This window comes from Triticum aestivum, chromosome 1B, assembly GCF_018294505.1.
Source record: "Triticum aestivum cultivar Chinese Spring chromosome 1B, IWGSC CS RefSeq v2.1, whole genome shotgun sequence".
Lineage (NCBI taxonomy): Eukaryota > Viridiplantae > Streptophyta > Magnoliopsida > Poales > Poaceae > Triticum > Triticum aestivum.
In genome coordinates, this window is record NC_057795.1 from 587666703 (window position 1) to 587688572 (window position 21870).

At 51.2% G+C, this 21870-nt stretch overlaps 4 protein-coding genes across 4 annotated transcripts in view; all 4 read left to right on the plus strand.

Annotated features, from left to right (window-relative positions):
• LOC123080125 (proline-rich receptor-like protein kinase PERK2) overlaps positions 1-41 on the plus strand; it is a 1009-nt gene extending 968 nt beyond the window's left edge. The window contains exon 2 of the mRNA XM_044503015.1: positions 30-41. Coding sequence (XP_044358950.1) covers positions 30-41 — 12 coding nt within the window. The remainder of the gene's footprint in view (positions 1-29) is intronic.
• Positions 42-295: 254 nt separating this feature from the next.
• Positions 296-4552, plus strand: LOC123096275 (proline-rich receptor-like protein kinase PERK2). Its single transcript, XM_044517967.1, has 7 exons — positions 296-1367; positions 2220-2816; positions 2922-2992; positions 3086-3162; positions 3252-3402; positions 3725-3886; positions 3971-4552. The coding sequence occupies exons 1-7, from the start codon at positions 521-523 to the stop codon at positions 4352-4354; spliced, it is 2289 nt and encodes a 762-aa protein (XP_044373902.1). The 5' UTR covers positions 296-520; the 3' UTR covers positions 4355-4552.
• A 6996-nt stretch (positions 4553-11548) lies between these two features.
• Positions 11549-14946, plus strand: LOC123140168 (ras-related protein Rab7). Its single transcript, XM_044559899.1, has 7 exons — positions 11549-11811; positions 11912-11938; positions 12071-12170; positions 13712-13858; positions 13935-14015; positions 14110-14255; positions 14515-14946. Exons 1-7 carry the CDS (start codon positions 11759-11761, stop codon positions 14579-14581), a joined length of 621 nt encoding a protein of 206 aa, XP_044415834.1. The 5' UTR covers positions 11549-11758; the 3' UTR covers positions 14582-14946.
• A 2575-nt stretch (positions 14947-17521) lies between these two features.
• Positions 17522-18504, plus strand: LOC123096284 (uncharacterized). The gene has a single exon (XM_044517979.1). The coding sequence runs from the start codon at positions 17671-17673 to the stop codon at positions 18265-18267; it is 597 nt and encodes a 198-aa protein (XP_044373914.1). The 5' UTR covers positions 17522-17670; the 3' UTR covers positions 18268-18504.
• Positions 18505-21870: the final 3366 nt, after the last annotated feature.

Genomic DNA, 21870 nt, shown 5'->3' on the forward strand with positions numbered 1-21870 from the left:
TGCTCCGCCACCATCTTCAACTCCACCAGAGCCGCCGGTGACGCCAGCTGCACCGCCGCCGTCTTCTCCTCCACCGGTGACTCCAGCAGCTCGCCCACCATCTTCTCCTCTCCCGCCACCCGTGACGCCAGCTGCTCCGCCGGCATCATCTCCTCCCCCGCAGCCACCGGTGACGCCAGCAGCTCCACCGGCATCGTCCCCTCCCCCGCAGCCACCCGTCACGCCGGCTGCTCCGCCGGCATCGTCCACTCCCCCGCAGCCACCGGCGACGCCTTCTGCCCCGCCAGAATCTTCTCCTCCTCAGCCACCTGCGGCGTCTCCTCCACCGGTGGTGCCGCCAGTGACACCTGCGCCACCAACACCATCTGCGTCGCCACCCGTGACACCTGTGCCACCGACGCCATCTACGCCTTCTCCGGTTGCACCTGTACCATCAACGCCTTCACCGTCCCCTCCGGTGACGCCAGCTCCGTCCCCACCTTCTCCCGCGAACCCAGCACCATCCCCGCCTTCACCAGCGATGCCAACACCTTCTCCAGTAAACCCGGCACCACCAGCGCCACCAATGCCATCGCCATCTCCGGTGAACCCGGTACCGCCAACATTACCACCACCGTCTCCAGCGGGGCCCGCACCATCAGCGCCACCGCCGTCTTCCCCGGTGAACCCGGCACCACCAACGTTGTCTCCGCCGTCTCCAGCTCTGCCTATTCCAGTGAACCCTGCACCACCGACGCCGTCTCCAGCGCAGCCGGCGCCACCGGCGCCACCAACATCGCCTCCGACATCACCAGTGAACCCAGCGCCACCAGGGTCGTCTCCTCCTGCTCCGGTGAACCCTGCACCACCAACAGTGTCACCGCCATCTCCCGTGGCGCCGGCACCACCAATGCCATCGCCGTCCGGTCCAGTTAACCCGGCACCACCAACGGCTCCAACCAACCCGACACCGCCAACGCCATCTCCGGTGAACCCGGCACCACCAACTACGCCCCCACCTTCACCTGGCACGCCAACAACACCACCATCGCCTCTTCCGCCGCCTGCAACAACGCCGTCTCGGCCCATGCCACCACCCGCTCCAGGTTCGAGCAAACTGCCAACCCCTTCCACGCATGCTCCTCCTAGCGTAACACCGTCGCCCCCAAGCGGCACGCCAGGAGCACCGCCTTCGCTACCGGGTTTACCCCCATCACCGGCGCCACTGTCTTCGCCGCCGCATTCATCACACGCATCCAAAGCAGTGATCGGCATCTCCGTGGCTGCCTCGGCGGTGTTCGTGATCGCCCTCGTGGCCGGGCTGTTCTACTGCTTCCGGACGCGACGCCGCCAACGCCGCGGCCGCCGTCCTCCGTCCAGCTCGTCAGGTACGTACATTACATACGCTTTACGCACCCTCGTCGTTACCGGCATCAAGTGGTTAGAGTGTTTGTCACGTTGATCGTTTGACACGTACACGTACTTTGACTTGAAAGTCTCGGGGCCGGGTCTGGTCGCACGGCACCACGGCGCACTTCCCTGGTCGTGCGCCGGTGACGTCAAAAAGTGCTGGCGATCGACGGCGACACATTGGCCGGAGTGCGCCGGACGGGTGTTGTGCGATGATACGATCGCGAGAATGCGGGTGGAAATGTGCATGCGTTGAGTGCCCTTTCCTTCTATGTACGCAGGGCTTGATCTCTTAAAGTCTCCTTTCAGGGGGGAGGGCGTTTGGTTAGGGAAAAGAAGGATTACGTAGGATACATAACAGCATTACGTAAGTCTAGCATTTTTCAGGGTGGGCCCCAGCCTACGTAATCCTTCTTTTCCCTAACCAAACGCCCTCCCCCCTGATTTTCAGGGTGGGCTCCAGCCTTCACTAATATCCAATTAAAGGCTGCCAACTCATTTTATTCGTAAGATACGTAAAAATATTTTCGTAGGTGTAGCATTGCTCCTCCTTTCAAGTGGGCTACCAAATGCCAAACTGCCGAGTAAACGTTAGTGATGCTTGAAATTGTGAATGTACACGAACGATTACAATTGTCCGTAATCTAGAGATCTCTGCGTTTTCTGTCGATCGGCTTAGTTACGTGTTCACTTCTTCTGCATATGGGAAAAGTTGATAGTCAAAGCCATCAATTGCTTCGTACTAGTTCGGTTTATCACCGTTGACTTCAGTGGCACTGATTTTTTTTTCCGTCACTTCTAACTCATTAACTTGTTTGCCATTGCACCAGGCGATCCCTACGACAAGCGGCTGCCGGTGACGTCGTCGCAGGCAGCGCGCTCATCCTTCTCGGCGGCGCTATCAACCATACCGCCAATGTACGCGCCACCACCAGCACCACACGCGGCGGTCCACCCGTGGCAGAGCGGCGGCGGCGCCACGGCCTCCGACCAGCCTCCCCCGCACGCGGCGGTCACGGGCGGCACGGTGTCGTACGCGGACCTGGCCGCGGCGACGGACGGGTTCTCGGACGCCAAGCTGCTGGGGCAGGGCGGGTTCGGGCACGTGTACCGCGGCACGCTGGGCTCGGGCCCGGCGGCGCGGGAGGTGGCCATCAAGCGGCTCCGGGCCGGCAGCGGGCAGGGCGAGCGCGAGTTCCGCGCCGAGGTGGAGAGCATCGGCCGCGTGCACCACCGCAACCTCGTGTCGCTGCTGGGGTACTGCATCCATGGCGACCAGCGCCTCCTCGTCTACGAGCACGTCCCCAACCACACGCTCGAGTCCCACCTGCACCACGGCGGCGACGGGCCGACGCTGCTGGACTGGGAACGCAGGTGGCGGATCGCGCTCGGGGCGGCCAAGGGCCTCGCCTACCTGCACGAGGACTGTAAGTTTGCTGGCTACCTCTGCTTTCTATCCTTCAGTTCTTACATGCTTGATTTTGTTGTCAACTTGTGACTGACTGACGGTGCACTGCCTGGTCTCATTTCAGGTCATCCTAAGATCATCCATCGCGACATCAAGGCGGCAAACATCCTTCTGGATGACAACTTTGAGCCCAAGGTAAAAATGCATGACGGGATCACGTTGTTTGGTTGGAAGATATATTCTGAATGTTCATCTCGGAGCGTGATGGAGCTTTTCTGTCTTGTGCAGGTCGCCGACTTTGGGCTGGCCAAGATCCAGCACGGAGACGACAGCCATGTTTCTACGCGGGTGATGGGGACCTTCGGGTAAGAACTCCACCATTCCAATTTCCTTGCCGTTACGTTAAACCGTCCCTGACCTGAATAAAACGCAATGACATTGACTGGTTTGGCAGGTACATGGCGCCGGAGTACACCAACACGGGAAAAATAACCGACCGGTCCGACGTCTTCTCCTTGGGCGTCGTGCTTCTGGAGATCATCACCGGCAAGAGACCGGTCCTGTCCGACGAGCCCGACGAGGACGACGAGACTCTGGTCTCTTGGGTGAGGCGTTTTTACCCTGAATCCTGGACTCTCAAGTCACCAACGAACTGTACTTTCTTTGTCTTGCTTTTTCTGAAGTTCAGTTGAGCTGTGGAGCAACACTGTGCAGAGCAATAGTATGTTTACTGAAAACTTTTGACATTTCTCCTCCATGACTACATTGACGGTCCGTGTCAATATAGCATCAGAGAGTAAAGTACTCCTGCAGTGGGAAAATCACAAATCTGTCCACGAGTTCCTGCCTCGTGACGTGTTGATTTGAAGCATCTCGATGATTACCTTTTCGCTAGCTTCTTCGTCTGATTATTTCGTATGTGTGCAGGCACGGCCTCTGCTGACAAAAGCTCTGGAGGGGCAACTCACCATGGAGCTCATCGACCCAAGGCTGGAGGCCAACTACGACGCCCACGAGATGCAGCGGCTCATCGCCTGCGCCGCCGCCGCCGTGCGCCACACGGCCCGCTCCCGCCCCCGAGTGAGCCAGGTGAAACCACTTCCACAACATTCCTACTTACGCACTTGAGTTTCAGCAGAAACTAACTGGCCATGCACGTGCCAACAAACGCAGATCGTCCGGTACCTGGAGGGCGAGCTACCGCTGGAGGCCCTCAACGGCGGCGTGGAGCCGGGGCAGAGCGAGGCGCACGACGCCACCACCACAGAGCAGCTGCGGCGGATGAGGAGGATGGCGTTCCTGCAGCGGGGCGCCGACAGCGGCAACACGGGCGCCACCGGCTTCGTCAGCGAGGCCACCAGCGAGTACGGGCTGTGCGCCTCCAGCTCCAGCAGCGACGGCGACGCCGCGCAGAGCACGAGCCGCGCGCCCGGCGGGCAGCACCCCGGCCAGGCGAGCTACGCCGCCGGCAACAACGTGGGCAGGGCGGGGCGGCACTCCGGCGACCTCGGGGCCATGAGCCGGCGCACGCGCCCGGGCCGCGCCGGCCTGGAGTAACGTGACCGTCGTTTGTTGCGACCAAGTTTTTTGGAACTGAGAGTTAGATTAGTACTACTGCTACGTATTGCCTTTGGATTTTAGCATTTTTTACGATACATTCATTGGAGGGGAGAGATATATACTTGTAAAATACAAAGTGATAGAACTTCTATAGTGTTTGCCATTTCTTGGAATTTTGCTCAAGTGCAAATCTGAGAAAAAACAAAACAGTTGTGACGTTAGAACATCTAGATCGCCGAGGCCCAAAACCCCTCTCGAACAGATGACATAGATGAAAAAAAAATACATCTTCGCCTGCAAATATACATCGCTGTCTACAGGAGATGTAAAAACCCCAACCGATGTTTCCTTTCCTTCCCCACCCTATCTTTTTCCTCCCGCTGCCCGTCGCACCCTGCTGCCGTCGCCCGGCGCTAGATCCGCCCCGATCGGCCATTTTTTCGCCGCGCGGTCGCCGTGTCCTCCACTCGATTCATTTCTGCCGCCGCCCCGCCCGCGGCCCTGCACCACCGGACAATTCCACCTCCATCGCCCGCCCCGATTCGTCCGCTGCCACCCCGCATCCGGCCACTTCAGCGTCGAGTTCTCCAACACCGACCGCCACTTCTTTCTCGGCACCTACCCCACCGTCGACAAGGCCGCACGTTCCTACGATGTGGTGGTGTGGCGTGCCGGAAGGCCGAAGACGGACCTCAACTTCCTAGAGATCGAGACCCGGGCGGATGCGGAGTTCCTCATGCCGAAGGAAATTCGGATGGAGGAGATATCGAAGAAGAAGCCGACCATTGTTGTTGGTCCCGATGATAACAACAATGCAGTGATGGCGAGGTTCGCGCAGGAGCATCCAGAGTATGTTAAAGCCGAGCAGGAGTACTTCTGGAAGCGCGACGCCGAGCAGGAGAAGAAGGGGATGAAGAAGGAGGACGAGGTCGGCCCCTCGACGATAAATAGGCGATCCCCGTCGAGTCTGACTCGGATGACTGGTGTGACTCGGAGTAGGAGCACGAGGGGTGCGACGACCTGGACAAGGATGAGTTCTGGACGCAGTTCCACAGCTCCGATGATGAGGAGTAGTTTCATCTTTGGTGTAGTTCAAGTAGTAGTTTGAACCAGTAGTAGTAGTAACTTAATGAGCGTAGTAGTTTGAATTAGTTGATGTAGTCTTTTAATTTATGTTTTTAATTAGAACTATGTTTAGTTATTATGTTTGAAATAAAGTAGTAGTTGAATTTGCTATGTTTGAATTATATGGTTCGAATGATGTACTAATTGAAGTATAGTTTTACATCTTCATTTGCATCATCTATTGGAGTTGCACTTTTACATGTTCAATATACATCGTCATGGCAGCTTTGCTCAAGCTCTATGTGGGATATGTCGTGGCTTCGCTAAGCTTAACAAAGCTCTCTTAGTGCTCATACCCAAGAAGTTGGATGCAGAGGAAGCCAACGACTTTCGCCCAATCAGCCTGCCACATAGTTTCTCAAAACTTATCGCCAAAATCATGGCCAATAGAGATATGAGGTGCATGACTGACATAGTCGGTGTCAACCAGTCGGAGTTGATTCGTGGGCGAAACTTGCACGACAACTTCGTACTTGTACGACAAGTGGCCCGCAAGCTCCACGCAAGGAAAATCCATGATGTATTCCTCAAGTTTGACATTGTCAGGGATTTTGACTCCCTTTCTTGGCCATTCCTTTTTGAAGTTCTCCGTGCCAAGGGCTTTGGGTGTACATGGTTGAGATGGGCCGCGATACTACTTCAGTCTGCAACCACGAGGGTCCTGGTTAATGGTGTGCCAAGTAGAAGAACTGGGCACACCAAGGGTTTACGGCAAGGGGGTTGATGTACGTCATTGCGATGGAAGCACTGTTAGCTATTGTCGGAAAAGCTATGAGCGAGGTAGTCCTCAATACGTACAATGGAATCTCAGCCATGCAACATTTATTGATCTACGCGGACGACGTTGCCCTGTTCATCCGCCCGACCAACAAGGATCTCAGGTTTGTAAGGTGCGCTCTGAAAGCATTTGGAGATGCATCTGGGCCGCGAGTCAACTACAGAAAGTCTGCAGTTGTTCTGATCAGAGGGGGTCAGGAAGATCATGCTAGGGTGGAAGGCCTACGTCAATGATCGATCGGCCAGTTCACTTGCAAGTATCTTGGGCTTCAATTGGCAAATGGCCAGCTCACCAAGGCCCAGTGGCAGCCCTTGTTAGACCACATGCACTTCATCCCCGCATGGCAAAGGGGACTCGTCCAATGCCCAAGAAGATTGGTTCTCACCAAATCTGTCATCGTTGCACGACATGTTCATCACCTCCTGGAGTCCTGGTCATGGATGTGAATGCTTGGGTCTTCGAGGACATGGATAGCTTGATGAGGGTATTTAGAGATGACAGTAAATGGATGTCTACAATGGATTATCTCTTAGCCTTATCTTTAATAATTAGCAATTTCTAAAAACATGGCGAGACAATTTATGCTAAGAGATCATCTCTTAAATAAGAGAAGACAAGCCTTTTCTCATGAGTTCTCTCTCCTCCAACTGTGCATTTATTCTATGTGACACTCCTAAAATAACACCATTGTACATGCTCCGAGGGGCTTCTTCTAGGTTGGCAATGATCGTACCAACAGAGGTCAATGTCTCATGGGGTGGAACACAATTTGCCGACCAACGTGTTTTGGGGGATTAGGCGTCAAGAACCTAAGGTTGCAATCGCTAGCGTTTCGAGTCCAATGAAAATGGCTAAGGCGCACGGACCCCTAACAGCCTTGGTAAGGGCTTTCTTTGATGTAGGATCGAGAGGCTCGGATGGTGTTTGATAGCTTGGTCTGCATTTACGGTGGGCGTGGGCGCCAACGTACTTTTCTGGAAAGATCGGTGGATCCGCTGCTTCTCGGTCCAGGACATTGCCCCCCTTCCGCGCAGTGCGGCGCCACATGAGCGATGGACTCTGGACGTGCAGGGGCCTATTTTTTCCAGGCACTTCTTCAGATGATGCACCTCAGGCATGCCATTGCCACGGCCAAAGGGATCATGATGTCCTGGATGCTTTTACTTGGCCTGCTTCGGCCACTGGATGTTATTCTGCAAGGTCAACCTACCTCTGTATATGCCAGAGCCTAACAAGATCACCTACTGCAGGAAGCATCTGGCGCAACTAGGCTTCGTTGAAATCCAGAATCTTTGCTTGGTTAGCTGCCCAATACAGATTTTGGACACTTGATAGAAGAGCTCGACACAGACTGCAAGACCTACCTTCAGCTTGCTACAACTGCCTACAGGAGGAGGACAACGCAGATTACATCTTGATGCAATGCGTGTACGCAAGAGAGGTGTGGCACACGTGCTTCGACATGTTACGAATCAACGTGGAATCCTAGCCTCTCGACGGGGAGATGGTCAAGTACGACGAGGAGTGATCTCTTAGTGAGATCGCCGCCGCCAACAACTCCTCCTCCAAGGCCCGCTGCCTTCTCCTCCCGCCCACGTCGTCGGTGGCCGTGGCCGCACTGCGCACGACGCATGAGTAAGCGGAGAAGATCATCTGCGAGTGTCATACCGCTACCAAGAAGCCCTGCCGCCAACTTCCGTTGCCCGAAGACCGACTCCGACACCGGATCGGGCGACGATGATGGAGGAGGAGCCGCTGGCTAGCCCGACATGAACTACAAGGTCACCGTCAACTATATAGTAGTTTAGGATTTTTGTTTTAAGATTTTTAGTTCACTGGCATCCTAGTTTAAATGAACTTCGTTCGGATTATATGAAATCCGTCATGTTTGCACGATTTTCGTCCGACTAGTTCGAAAAGTTGTTGAGATGTATGCTGGCGGTGTTGGATGGTTGACTTCTGCATCCATGTTCGCGGAAGGGTGCACAGAAAATTTGCGGGTTGCCGATTGAGATGCCCCAAGCGCTCGGCTGCATGCGCACTTGCACAATTTTTTTTGAACACAGTACAGATGCAAGTGCTCATATATACGTGCATACACACACCCTATGAACACACACACGCACACCTTACACCTACAACACCTCCGAAAGACTGAGCAGACATATCATCTTGAGATTTTACGAAGTCACCGTAGGCGCCTCGTAGTCGATGATAACTTCTCCGCCCACTAAATGCACATCGCCGGAAATTCTGAAATAAATCCAGGATAAATACGAGCACCGGGACTTGAAACCCTGGTGGGCTGGGATACCATTGTCCATGTAACCATCCAACCATAGTTTGATTCACCGCACTTGCACTATTTACCAACAAAGCGATGCTTTGTTTTTCAAGTCGGGCGCAGGGATTATGTATACCCTATATTTTTAAAGAAAAAAAGGTTTGTCTTTCCAAGAAAAAAGAAAAACTCTTTGAAGAAAATCCGAATCTTACAACAGGTGAATTTTTTATTGAGATGACCAACCAACCAAAACTCCTAAAAAAACGAAGGAGGTTCTACGCGTCGGATCGCGGTGGCCCGACTTAGGCCAACTCCACCACGCGACCCCAAACGAACGTCCGTTTTGTCCGGATTCTGTCCGTTTGGGTAGGGGTTTAGGGCCGTGTCCGGGCGTGTCCTGGGATGCGGTGGCCGTGCGCGCAGCGCGCGGCCGCATCCATTTGCCCCATCCTGTCCGCGTCCACTTAAAAAACTAATAATTCAGCCATCGTCCCGGTTCATCACGTCGGCCTACACGTCCATCGCCGGCATCAGCCAGCGGCCGGCAACACAGCCAGCCTCCAAAATGAATAGTTCTCCTCGCCGGCAACACAGCCAGCGGCCGGCAACACAGCCGGCCTCCAAAATGAATGTTTTCTCGCCGGCACACTACCAGCGGCCCGACGGGCGGGCGGGCGGCACCCATGCCAGCCTCAAAAAGAACGGCCACGCCGATCGGATGATCTAGTTCAGGCCTTCGGCGTCGAGCATCTCCTTCTGCCTGGCCTCGAACCAGGCCCTCGTCTTGTCGCTCATCTTCGACAAGTCCACGCTCATGATCGCGAGGGCCACCTCCTTCCCTTTGGTGGCGGCATTGGTGGCCTCGATGTCGAGCTGCCTCTGCCTGGCCTTGACGTTGTCGGCCTCGATGTCGAGCTGCCTTTGCCGGGCCGCCTCCTCCATGTCGAGCTGCCGTTGCCGGGCCGCCTCCTCCAAGTCGATCTTCCTCCTCTTGGCCGCCTCCTCCATCTCAAGCTTCTGTCTTTGAAGGTCTAGGTATTGCTTCATTTGCTCGTCCTTGCTTTGCCGCTTCTTCTCGTCCCTCAAATCCTTTTGAGACATCATGCCATGCAAAGTGTCATGCAAGGCCATGGATGAGGCGTCACGTATGTCATCCACCTTGGAGTTGGTCTTGCCCCTCGGCCTCTTCAACGCCTTGCCATCTCCACCTCCGGCGAACTTGGTCGTCTTCAGTCCTCTCTCCCTTTGTAGTTCACGGTATTGGTCCTTGAACTTAGGGCACATGTTGATGAGCGTCCAACAATGCGTAAGAGTGAATGGCTTGTCATTGTGCCGGGCCTTGAATGCCTCCAAATATTGGAATGCCTACACCACATGATCAATAACAAGTGAACATGCAAACATATACACGGCCAAAGTCTCATGGCCGTAGCAAGGAAAGGGCTAGAAAGGGGAGATCATACCATGTCCCCAACGCCGAGACCAATCACGGGCCGTGCTTCAACGCTCTCAAATGCGGCGCAATACTTGTTGCACTCTTGTTGGATGAACAACCATCTTTTTTGAATCGAACCGATGCCACGGTTGCTTGTAATTTGGAAGGGCTCAAACATCTTCCTTTCATGGAATGTTTTGTGGACTCTCGTCCAAAAAACAATGCCCTTTTATTGCGCGCCGGTCCTCGGATCTTGGCTAATCTCCATCCAAGCTTGGCAAATCAACTTGTCCTCATCTTGTGTATATGAACCCGTGCGAATGCTCTTCCTCTTCTTTTGTGCCTCCGCTCTTTGGGTGAGCTCGTCGATGAACAATGGCGCACCACTAATATCAACGTCATTGCTTTCTTCTTCTTCATCATCACCTTCGACATAGATGTCATCGTCTTCATGCCACGAGTCAACGTGGTCGTAGTCAGCACGGTCGTGCCCACCTTCATCGGGGACGTACTCGGCACGGCCATCCTGACTTTGGGTCTCATTGGGGTCGTAGGTACGACCATGCCCACCGTCGAAGATCACGTCCTCCATGTAGCGGTTGTAGAAGGGGTCGTCGACCGCTGGCGTTGGGGTTGGCATTTCATCAAACAAGACGCGGGGGGCCGGCATGGTGCCCGTGAACGGTGCCCGTGCCTGTTTTCTTAGCATCTCGACGGACGGCCGCCCGCCGCTGCTGGACCCGGGCGTGACGTTGAGGTCGATGACGGCCGCGGGGCGCGGTGTGGACGGCGCGAACGCGCCCACGTCCGGCGACCTCGAGAAACGGGTCTGGCCGTCGTGCCTTGGCGGAGGGAAGCACGACGACATGGGCGCGGTGCGCGACGTCGGCGACTGGCCGCAGTGCGTAGGCCGCGCAACCGACGAGCTGGTGCTCGCCGGGGCGACGGCCGCTGCAGGGAACCCGGCAGGACGCCTCATGCCAAGCATGAGGATGGCGTGCGCTTTGTTGACGAGGTCCTCCTTCTTGTCGGTAGCGGCCTTGCGCCGCGCGGCCTCCAGCTCCTCGCGCATGGCGGCTCTCTTGGCCGCGGCGGCATTGAGCTTGACGACCGCTCTCCGTTCCCTCCTCTTCGCCGATTCCGCGTCCAACTTGGCGATCTCCTCCGGCGTGCACTCCGACCGCGGTTTCCTTGGCGCCTTCTTCTTCACCTTTGCGGGCGGGTCGACGGCCAGGCCGCCGTGACTCGGCTGGGCGTCGGCCATGGATGGAGGAGAGAGAGGGCGGCGGGAGGGTTTGGGGCAAATGGCGCCAAATGGGCGTGGGGGGATTTTGGTTTCTCCTACCGACAGGCGGGCCAGGGGAGGACAAGCGCGCGCGTCCCGCCCGTCCGCGCGCTGTCCGTTTCATCCCAAAACCAGCGCAAGTTTGGGCCGGGGATGGGTCGAAAGCGGACACAAAGCGGACACAAAGTCCGTTTGCGCCCGCGCGCTGCGCCGTCGCTTTTGTCCTTTTTACTCCAAACGGACGGGGGCGGACAGGATAGGGTCGCACCGTGGAGTTGGCCTTACGGTCGCCACATCACATCACGGCCCCCTTCGGCGCAGTTCTTCCGGGCCTCCCTCGCATCGCCCACCACAGAGGCACAGAGCACACGAGTCGACGCGGCGCGACAGCTCAGCTCTTTCGTCTCGTCTCGCCTCGCCTCGCCCCGCCCCGCCCCCTTCCAGTCCCTCCGGCGCGCGCGAGCGAGATCGATCGCCCCGGGCCCTAGATCCCGATGGCCTCGCGCCGCCGCACCCTCCTCAAGGTCATCATCCTCGGCGACAGCGGGTGAGCGCTTCGGATCTCTCTCCCCCCGTTTTACGCGGCTCTGTTATCCCCCCTCTCTCGATTCCTCGCTGACTTTCTCTCTTCGTCTTCTGTGATCTAGGGTTGGGAAGACTTCCTTGATGAACCAGTATCCTGAGATTCGTGTTCAGATATTATAATTGCGTCGAGTTAGCTGTGTCGTTCCGGACAGATTGGATTTTGTACTGGAGCATAAGTAGTTGTTTTGGCTTGTGTTTCCTTGAGCTTTGATTTAATTCAGATATGTGAACAAGAAGTTCAGCAACCAGTACAAGGCTACGATTGGCGCCGATTTCCTCACCAAGGAGGTGCAGTTCGAGGACAGGCTCTTCACCCTACAAGTAAGAAGATCTTTATGCCCTCGTCTTTCTTTTTTGCCGCTGCTGGATCATGCTCTATGCCTAGTTCACTACTTCAGTTCATGTGAGTAGTGCTAGTGTGGTTTGGCATCACCATCATTAGTTGTTGAACTGCTCCTGTCCCATGTAAAGTACAAGATAGCAAATGTTATCCGTCGATCTACTCTTTGTGTGGATCATCACACGGTTGATGCTGCATGATTGGTTCAATCCTTGCATCATTTGCAGTCCTGCTTAGTTTAGTGTTCTCAGCTGTGAATATTATTGTACACCATTGGGTACAGCATGACTGGAATTATTGGCTTGTCGACTTATGCTGGAGCTAAATTTGTATGGACATCAGAAAGTGGACCCACATATAGTGTAGTCTTCCGAAAGAAAATAAATAGACCATTTGATTTTACATGAGAACAATTCCTAGAAAAGTGTAAATGGTTCAAGAATTCACTAGGGCATAAAAGTACTACTTATCTTGGCATGATGTTCTTCTGATTTAGCCTTGGGCCTCTGACAACAAATAATTGTTACTCCCCCTGTAAAGAAATATAAGAGCATTTAGATCACTAAAGTAGTGATCTAAACGCTCTTATATTTCTTTACAGAGGGAGTATTAGTTTGTTTTGCACCCTGCTCTTCACTCGTCCTACTCTATTAGCCCCTACAGATTAGCAAACGGTTCATGTTTCATGTTAGTTTTAATTATCCTAAATGCCAAACGGTTTCCTAGCAGCTCCTTTGTTTTTGAATGATTTGTTAAAGCAGGTTTGCCCCGTACCTGCTCTTCACTCAACCTATGCTTTTAGCCCCTAACAAATTAGCAAGAGGTGCATTCTTCATGTTAGTTTCAACTATCCTAAATGCCAAACCGTTTCTTAGCAGCTCCTTTGTTTTTGAATGATTTTGTTAAAGCGGGCTTGCCCCATACCTGCTCTTTACTCAACCTATGCTATTAGCCCCTAGTAAATTAGCAAGCGGCGCATTATTCATGTTAGTTTCAAGTGTCAACTATCCTAAATGCCAAACCGTTTCCTAGCAGCTCCTTTGTTTTTCAATGATTTTGTTAAAGCAGGCTTGCCCCATACCAGCTCTTCACTCAACCTATGCTATTAGCCCTTACAAATTAGCAAGTGGTTCATTCTTCATGTTAATCCCATCTATTTTAAATATCAAGCTGTTTCCTAGCGTTTCCTTTGTTTTTTGAATGATTCTATCAAAGTGGTTTTGCCCCATCCCTGCTCTTCACTCATCATATGCTCTTAACCCCTACGAACTAGCAAACGTTATATTTTTCATGTTAACTCCTGCTATTTGAAATGTCAGACTATTTCTTAGCGGCTCTTTGTTTTCTGAATGATTCTGTTAAAGCACATTGCTAATGGATGCATGAGAAATCTGTTTCTTGAGGTTTTCTGGTACCTGTGATTCTGTATATTTTTCATTACCATTCTATATGACCACTTATATATGATGCTTAGACAGAATTTTTTGTGTGTGTGTGTGGATTAACATATGTTTCTGTGTAGATATGGGATACTGCCGGTCAGGAGAGGTTTCAAAGTCTTGGTGTTGCATTCTACCGCGGAGCAGATTGTTGTGTTCTAGTTTATGATGTTAACTCGATGAAATCATTTGATAATCTGAACAACTGGCGTGAAGAGTTTCTAATTCAGGTGAATTATTTTTCATAATTCATTAACAGTCCAGAATCATGTTATGCCTGTCTCACTTGGGTGTTTACTTTGACAGGCTAGCCCATCAGATCCTGATAACTTCCCTTTTGTTCTGCTGGGTAACAAAGTTGATGTAGATGGCGGGAATAGCCGTGTGGTAATTACCTATATTCACTTTATGCTTTGCCTTTTCTCAGTAAATAGGTGCTCTCTGATGGATTCTTAGGGATACGTAAACTGCTTCCATTCAGGTCTCTGAGAAAAAGGCAAAGGCATGGTGTGCCTCTAAAGGGAACATCCCATACTTTGAGACTTCTGCCAAGGATGGAATCAACGTGGAGGAAGCTTTCCAGTGTATAGTAAAGAATGCTCTGAAGAACGAGCCAGAGGAAGAACTGTAAGGACAATATCTTTTACTCTCTTTATTGTCTTTGGTGAATGTGAACTGCATTCGTTGCAAGTGAATATATCATGTAGTAATACAGAAAGGAAAACTAGATGTAATATTGAAGTGTCAATAGTTAATTTAGTTGCCTTTAGTGCTGATTGTCGTTCCCGTGGTTTATGTTCAGATAGTTGTAGGAGTAGCATATATTTTTAAAAATTTCATTTTATGCTTCACTTTGTAATCTTACGGAAATGCTACGCTGTTGAAGGTATATGCCGGACACCGTGGACGTGGTGGGTGGCAACCGGGGTCAAGGATCATCAGGATGCTGTTAGAACCTGAGGCCACAACTGTCAGCTATTCCTTTGACTACTGTATTTCCATGGTGACTTGTGGACCCGTATTTCATTCGTGACCTTTTTCAATCACCTCGTAAGTGCCCAAGGAATGATTGATGCGTCTGTTCCGAGCTGTCGATTTGTGGACGTTTGTGTAGCTTTATCATGAATAGCATCATATCTTGTGAATACAGTCAGGCGAAATAAGTGAAGTGTAAACTACAGTTGCTTCATTATGGTTTTGTGTGAAAGAAGCTTAAATCTGGTCTTGTACAATGGCCCATCCTGGAAATACATTTTCTAGGTCTGGTGTTCCTCAATTTGAACTGCTGGTCTTCCAGTTCCAGGTCTTTTATCTTTAATCATGCCCATTTGCCAGGAAGATTATGTCATGGTTGAACCCCTTTGGAAGCTGATAGGAAAAATAAATTACTCGTAATCGCTGATATCATAATAGCTGGAATCATTTTTTATGAGTTGTTTCCATGTATTTTCTTGAGCACAGTTGTTTGTAGCTCGCCTTCCATGGCTAGAGGCCGGATTAGGGGAGTTTAGCTGTGTTATTTCCTTGTTTGGGCCGAGCATCCCATGTTTTTCTGCTTCGAGCACCATGCTCACACCCTCTTGCTTTCGTGTCATGGGTTGTATCCTCTCTTGTTTTAATTTTCTTCTGGTATTTTGGTACATAGTAGCATTCCCTACATTCCACAATGTAGTGCATATAGATTTTTTGAAAAGTCAAACTTTACAAAATTTGACATATTTTCATTTTTAATCATGGTAGTACAACGAACACTAGAAATAATAATTACATTTAGATCAGTGTCAGGTGGTAGGTGCGACATATGCCAACGGATGGCTTATCATTGTGGAAGCCAGTAAGACATCGCCGGTGCCTGGAAACGGGATAAGGCGAAGACATGCACGCCGGCGGATCTTACCCAGGTTGGGGGCTCTCCGTGGAGATAATACCCCTACTCCTGTTCTGCGGGGTCTCCGCATGATCACTAGATCAATAAGAAGCTACAAGTGGCTCCTTGAACTGTTCGGTGGAAGGAGGAAGAAGGGCAAGGCTAGCTCTCTCTCCTCTCCCTGTAGTGGTGTCTAAAACTCTCTACGATCAACCCTTTGCATGGGTGTCCTGGGGGTTTATATAGGCCTACCCCCGGGGTACAATGGTAATCCGGCTGGGCGTGGGCCCTAGTCGTCAGTGTCTATGACCGTCGGCTTCTCCGCCGACTGTTGGGGCCCGTCGACTGGTGGGTCCCGCCGGCTGCCGGCTCATTGGTTGACAGGCCGGCCCCACCGCTTGGGGGTCTTGTCGGGGGCTGGTTACTATTGCCTTGCCTCTGATGACGAGGGCTTTGTCGAGTTAAGCATGGCTACAGTGCCACCGCCTTGCTGACTCTCACTGTAGCCTTACCTCGTCTTATCTCTTTAATGGTGCGCGCGCCCCGAGGAGGGAAGCAAGCCGGCTATAGGAAGCCGGCCATGCCTCAGGCCGGCTAGGGGAGGCCAGGCCGCCTTCAGGTGTCTCTTTGACCGAAGGGGCCCGCCGCCTACGGGCCGTACTGGCAGCCCGTCGTGGATGGCCTCATGATCAGCATGGCAACAATACCACGCCGGACGGGTGATGGCTGTCTCGTACGGCGTACTGTAGCCATGCGTGCTCCGGGATTCGGGGGTGACACGGTCCACTGTTGCCACGCCCCGTCCCATCATCGTTATGGGGGGTGCAGATTTTTAGGGCACGACCCCTGGCCGCCTGCCTGGGGCCGGCCTCTTGGAGTCGGTTCTCTTGGGCCGGCTTCTTGGAGTCGGCCCTATCGTGGCGTCCCCCAAGAGAGTTTAGGGTCGGGCCGCCTTCCGGTAGTCAGCCTGTGAGATAGCCGGCCGGAGGAAGGCGGCCCCGCATCTTGGGTGTTTCAAGGCTCGGTCAGCCTGTTGTTTTTTCTAAGGGCCAAAGGGAGCCGGTTAGGCTACCCGTGGTCATTTACTCCGACAATCAGAGATTTAATTCTACCATCCATGTGGACTTGAACACGCTAAGGATCTTTAGAGCCTATGCCCGCAAACAGTCCAAGAGTTCTCTTAATGTCATGCTCATGGTCATTCCACAATATATGCATCTAGAATAGCAAATACATATCATTAGACATATTTTCATATCGTATAAATTTGACATTGTAGATATAATAAGTTTTCTCTAGAAACTTAGTCAAAATTTGTAAAGTTTGACTTTTGAAAATATTTATATGCACTATGTTATGGAAAGTTGTTTTTGTGACGACGCCGAGTTGTTTCTATGTATTTTCTCGAGCACAGTATGTTCACATTTTTGTCTCATGAAACCATTTCTTCATGTGAAAGAAAATGTGGCACAGACAGTGTTGTTGTAGCAAACAGTAAACACGTTTGTTTCCTCCAAAACGTGTCAGAAGTTCGCCATCCGTTTCATCGGGTCATGCATCCTCCCCGAATTCAGACGGAGCTACTCTACGATGGAATTGTTGGGCAATACCCCGTCGGACGGGATAATCCCGTCGTCCGTTGCGCCGTAGAGAAAAAGGCTGGGGGTCGGGAGGAAGGAAGCTTCCGCCTGACAGCGGGACCGTGGAACAGTCACCAGGTGCCGAGCAGCTGAAGTGCGCCAACAGGGGACGGACGGACGCGACGCGGCCCGCACACGCTACGCCACAGCCGAAACCGCGCGGCCGAAAGAGAGGAAAACCCCAAGGAATTGCCGACGAGACGCCGCCGTGCGCGTGTTCTTCCCGCCCAAGCCAAGCAACCCGTTCCCCGCACGTTTTCCCCCCGCCCTACGGCCAGCCTAGCTAGGCTTTGCCACGGGAAATTCTGACACCACTGCGCACACCTCTCCACCACGCCACGCCACCCTTTGGTGCCTTCCTTCGCCGGTATATAAACCAGCACGCGACCCCGACGCCGAGCATAAGCAACGTAACACCAGCACTTTCACCACTTTGCGTCGAGCTTCCCGCGCGCGCCCACGCTCTTGATCATTGCCGCCGTGGCCTGCTCGGGGCGTACGTGCGTGCCATCCGTCGTATTCTATTTTCACAGCAATGCGCATGGCTCCGGCGGCGGCAGGAAGAGCCCACGGCGCTTGGAGCAGCGCACCGCGCGTGCTCTCCGACCGGCGCGGCCTCCGGTCGTCATCTCGCGACGTCGCCGCCATGGCGACGGTTCGGTTCGGCGCTCGTCGCGCCGGCGCGAGCAGAGTGGTCCTCTGCCTCGCGTCGGGGGGTGGTCACCCGCGGGACAGCGGCGAGTGGGAGCCCGCGGGCTCGCCGTGGGACGGCCGGATGGTGGACGAGGGCATGGCCACGCTGCGGCGGCGCATCCGCGAGGTGGAGCACGGCGAGGACGACGAAGAGGAAGAGCCAGAGGAGCAGGAGGAGGAGGAGGGCGGCGTCGACGTCTTCGTGCCCCCGGGCGAGTGGACGGAGCTGGAGCGGCGGCACCACGGGCTGTACGTCGCGGGCGTGCGCGAGGCGCTCGGCATCCTGTTCGCGCTGCTGGTGCGCGCGCGGCCGGGGCTCGGCGCGGGGGTCGTGGCGCTGGTGCTGCTCAGCGTGCCGGCCTCGGTGCTCCTCGTGTCCGCCGAGCTCGTCCGGGCTGTCCACTCCATCTCGGCCGCCGTGCTCAGCGGCAGAATGTAGGATTGTACCTTGTACGTACGTACTAGATGGCTCTGTACGTATTTTCCCGCAAAAAAAAAAAAAAACAGAGGCTCTGTACGTATTTTCTGCCTTGTGCACGTGATGGTTTTCGTTCTTCCCAGGGAAGAATCAAATGATGTAGTAGTAGGTTTTCTTGTCTCGACTCATCAAGAGCATGATGACCATGAGCATGACATTAAGAGAACTCTTGGACTGTTTGCGGGCATAGGCTCTGAAGATCATAATATTGTTTAGCGTGTTCAGGTCCATACGGATGGTAGAACTAAATCTCTGATATGGATGTAACTTTTATTATTTCTAGTGTTCGTTGCACTATAATGATTGAAAATAAATAGATTAAAAGTTTTTCTTAAAAAAAAGGCCGTAGATGGAGGCTGTGCGTGTTGGGCAATTCAGACCGACATGTCTGCTCAATATGAGCTTTTTTTTACTAAAGTTGATACAAGCCGACTGACGTGGATTGTACATAATGTGGTGCAACCAACTCAAACGGTTTTCATGCCGGGCAGAGACATACTAGAGGGTGTGGTTGTCCTACATCACACTATAACATCAGGAACCCTAGTGGATCATCTTCTGTGTTACTCGAATTGTCCATCCACGTATGACATCACACTTGCCATGATGTTTGTTGTCTCCATGTGTGAGTAGCCCCTAGTTCTCGGGGATATGGATGAACCTTGGTATGTGCAGAATCTCAAATGTTACTTTGGATATGAGATTCCATGTTGAATGCTTAGTTTAATAACTTCGTGAATGTTGTGAAGGGGCTCCACTCAGCATTTGTGCCGATTGGCCATAAAGTATATATCTGTCATTGTAAAGCGCTAGGATGTGAAGGTACTGCGAGGTGACAGTAAAAGCTTTTGCCCCTAACCTTTGCAACCGATAGGGTAATTACGGAGAACCCTTAGAGAGGTCACGTCCATGGGTAAACTCTTAATTATCATGAGTTGTAACCCTATGGGGGAGACTATGAAGATGGCAGGCGTGACACAAAGTCTACTTCGGGTAGAACATGTAATGTATCTGGCTCTGCCCAACATAATCTCATTGACATTTCAACTACGTTGCTTCTGAAAATTTTAGCCATAAGGGCTATTATGTCAATTAAAATTGACACTATGGGGTTGAGTATTTGTAACATCATCTTCTCTACAAGTTTTTTCGGCATCCAAGTCTTGTAAGACTTTTTCTTGTACATGGTTATTCTTTTTTAACATCACTTTATTTTAATAGCTTGAATTTTATGGATGTTTTAGAAAGTTACAAATACATTTTTCCCGCTCTAAGTTTTAGAAAGTGGTTACACCGGTACCCTGGATCATTCAAATGGTCATACTATTATATGAAATTTAATGTGCATGGACGCGACCTCGAAAATATAACTTTGGCCTATAATATTTTTGTTATGTAAGGATACAAGTCAATATGGCAATTAAATTGTACCAAAACTAGAAAGAAACCATTAATGCAGAAAAGGAAAGGGGCATGAATCATTGTGCATTTGCTCCTCTTTATAAACACCGGTGCGGGTGAGATAGTTTCATAGAAGGACAACATCAAGAGAAAATAAGTAATAGCAAGGCAGACATGATGATGGCACTTATCAAGAAAAATACACACATTCTCTATTGTGTTGCTCTTTTGCTGATGTGTACCACTTTTCTGTGTGGCCTTGCATCAGCTGGGAGGGACATAGGTAATTTCCAAATACGTTTCTTGAATGAGTTTCTCGATATTCAACAGACCCAAATGATTAAGTATCTTGTATTCCATATGGATTAATTTGTATGTTGTGGTGATTCCTTCACTGTGTTTAGGTACCAACGCTGCATTTGGAAACCAATGTTTTACTTACTCGGTATGCATGGACCCATATCAATAGGCCGTTGATTATTGCAACAAAGAGTGCAAAATACTTGGCTATGACGGGCAGAAAGGCTACTGCAAGAAGGAGAATAACGGCGTGCGTTGTTGTGTTACTCCCTCCCTAATGTGAAAATCATGTTAAACTATCATTTTATAGAAAGCCATTCCATATATTTGCTAGTAAAAATATCAATTTATATGGATTATACGAGCATTTCAATCAAGTATAGAGGTAGTTGCTTTCGAAGACCAACTTGACTAGCCGATCAATTCTTCAAGTAATATGAAACAACAATGAGGCCGCTAAAAAATGAAAGTACTAATAATCTTAAAAAATTAAATCGGGAAGTGAATTGATGGAAATATATCAAAAGACTCATATCATACAAGATGCTCCAAGCAAAACGCATATCTCATGTGGTGAATAAAAATATAACCTCAAGTAAATTTACCGATAGACGAAGACGAAAGAGGGGATGCCATCCAGGGCATCCCCAAGCTTAGATGCTGGGTTGTCCTTGAATATTAACTTGTGATGCCTTGGGCATCCCCAAGCTTAGGCTCTTGCTACTCCTTATTACGTAGTCCATCAAATCTTTACCCAAAACTTGAAAACTTCACAAACACAAAACTCAACTGAAAGCTCATGAGATCCGTTAGTATAAGAAAATAAATAACCACTTTTTAGTACTGTTATGAACTCATTCTTTATTTATATTGGTGTAATATCTACTGTATTCCAACTTCTCCATGGTTCATATCCCCGATACTACCCATAGATTCATTAAAATAAGAAAACAACACATGGAAAACAGAATCTGTCAACAAACAGAACAGTCTATAGCAATCTGGAAACTTTGAATACTTCTGAAACTCTAAAAATCCTGAAAGATTAGGAAAATCTGGGAAATTTGTATATCAATCTTGTGTAAAACATTCAGATCAAAATTACGCTTCTGTGATTTTTGAAAATTATTATACTGGGCATAAAAGTTTCTGTTTTTCAGTAAGATCAAATCAACTATCACTATTAGGGAAAACCTTATACACAGAATTTTAGCAGTAGCGCTTGTTAAAAAAGCTCTCTACTGCTAGACAGCAGTAGCGCGTGCAAAATACGCGCGCTGCAGATACATATTTAGCAGTAGCGCGTCTCGTTGAAAAAGCGCTACTATAAAAATTCCAACCACTAAGCCGATAGGCTACACATAGTAGTAGCGATCTTTCAAGAACCGCGCTACCGCTAATATTGTTATAGCAGCGCCGTTTAGGTGTAAGGCACTACTGCTAACGAAAATAAAATGAAATGAAAAACAAATAGAAAAGTAAATAAAAATGAAAGAAATAGAAAAAAGGAGAAAGGAAAAAAAATAAAACATAAAGAAAAATAAACGATAAAGGGAAAAAAGGATGAAGGCATAGCAGTAGCGCGTTTGCTGAAACGCGCCATAGCTAACTTAGCTATAGCGCATTTTCAGTAACGCGCTACCGTTATGTTTCACTTAACCCAGCGCCCCCCCCCAACCACCACTTCTCCCCCCAAATCCCTCGCCCCACTTCGTCGTCGTCTGCCCAATTCGCCATCGCCCTACTTTGCCGCCGTCTCCTGCCGGCGTCGACGCTGGCAACCTCACCGTCTCCCCCTGAGGCCGCGGTCATCCTCACCGCCGCCGCCCGAGGCCGCCCAGCCTCACCGCCACCGCCTCTCGG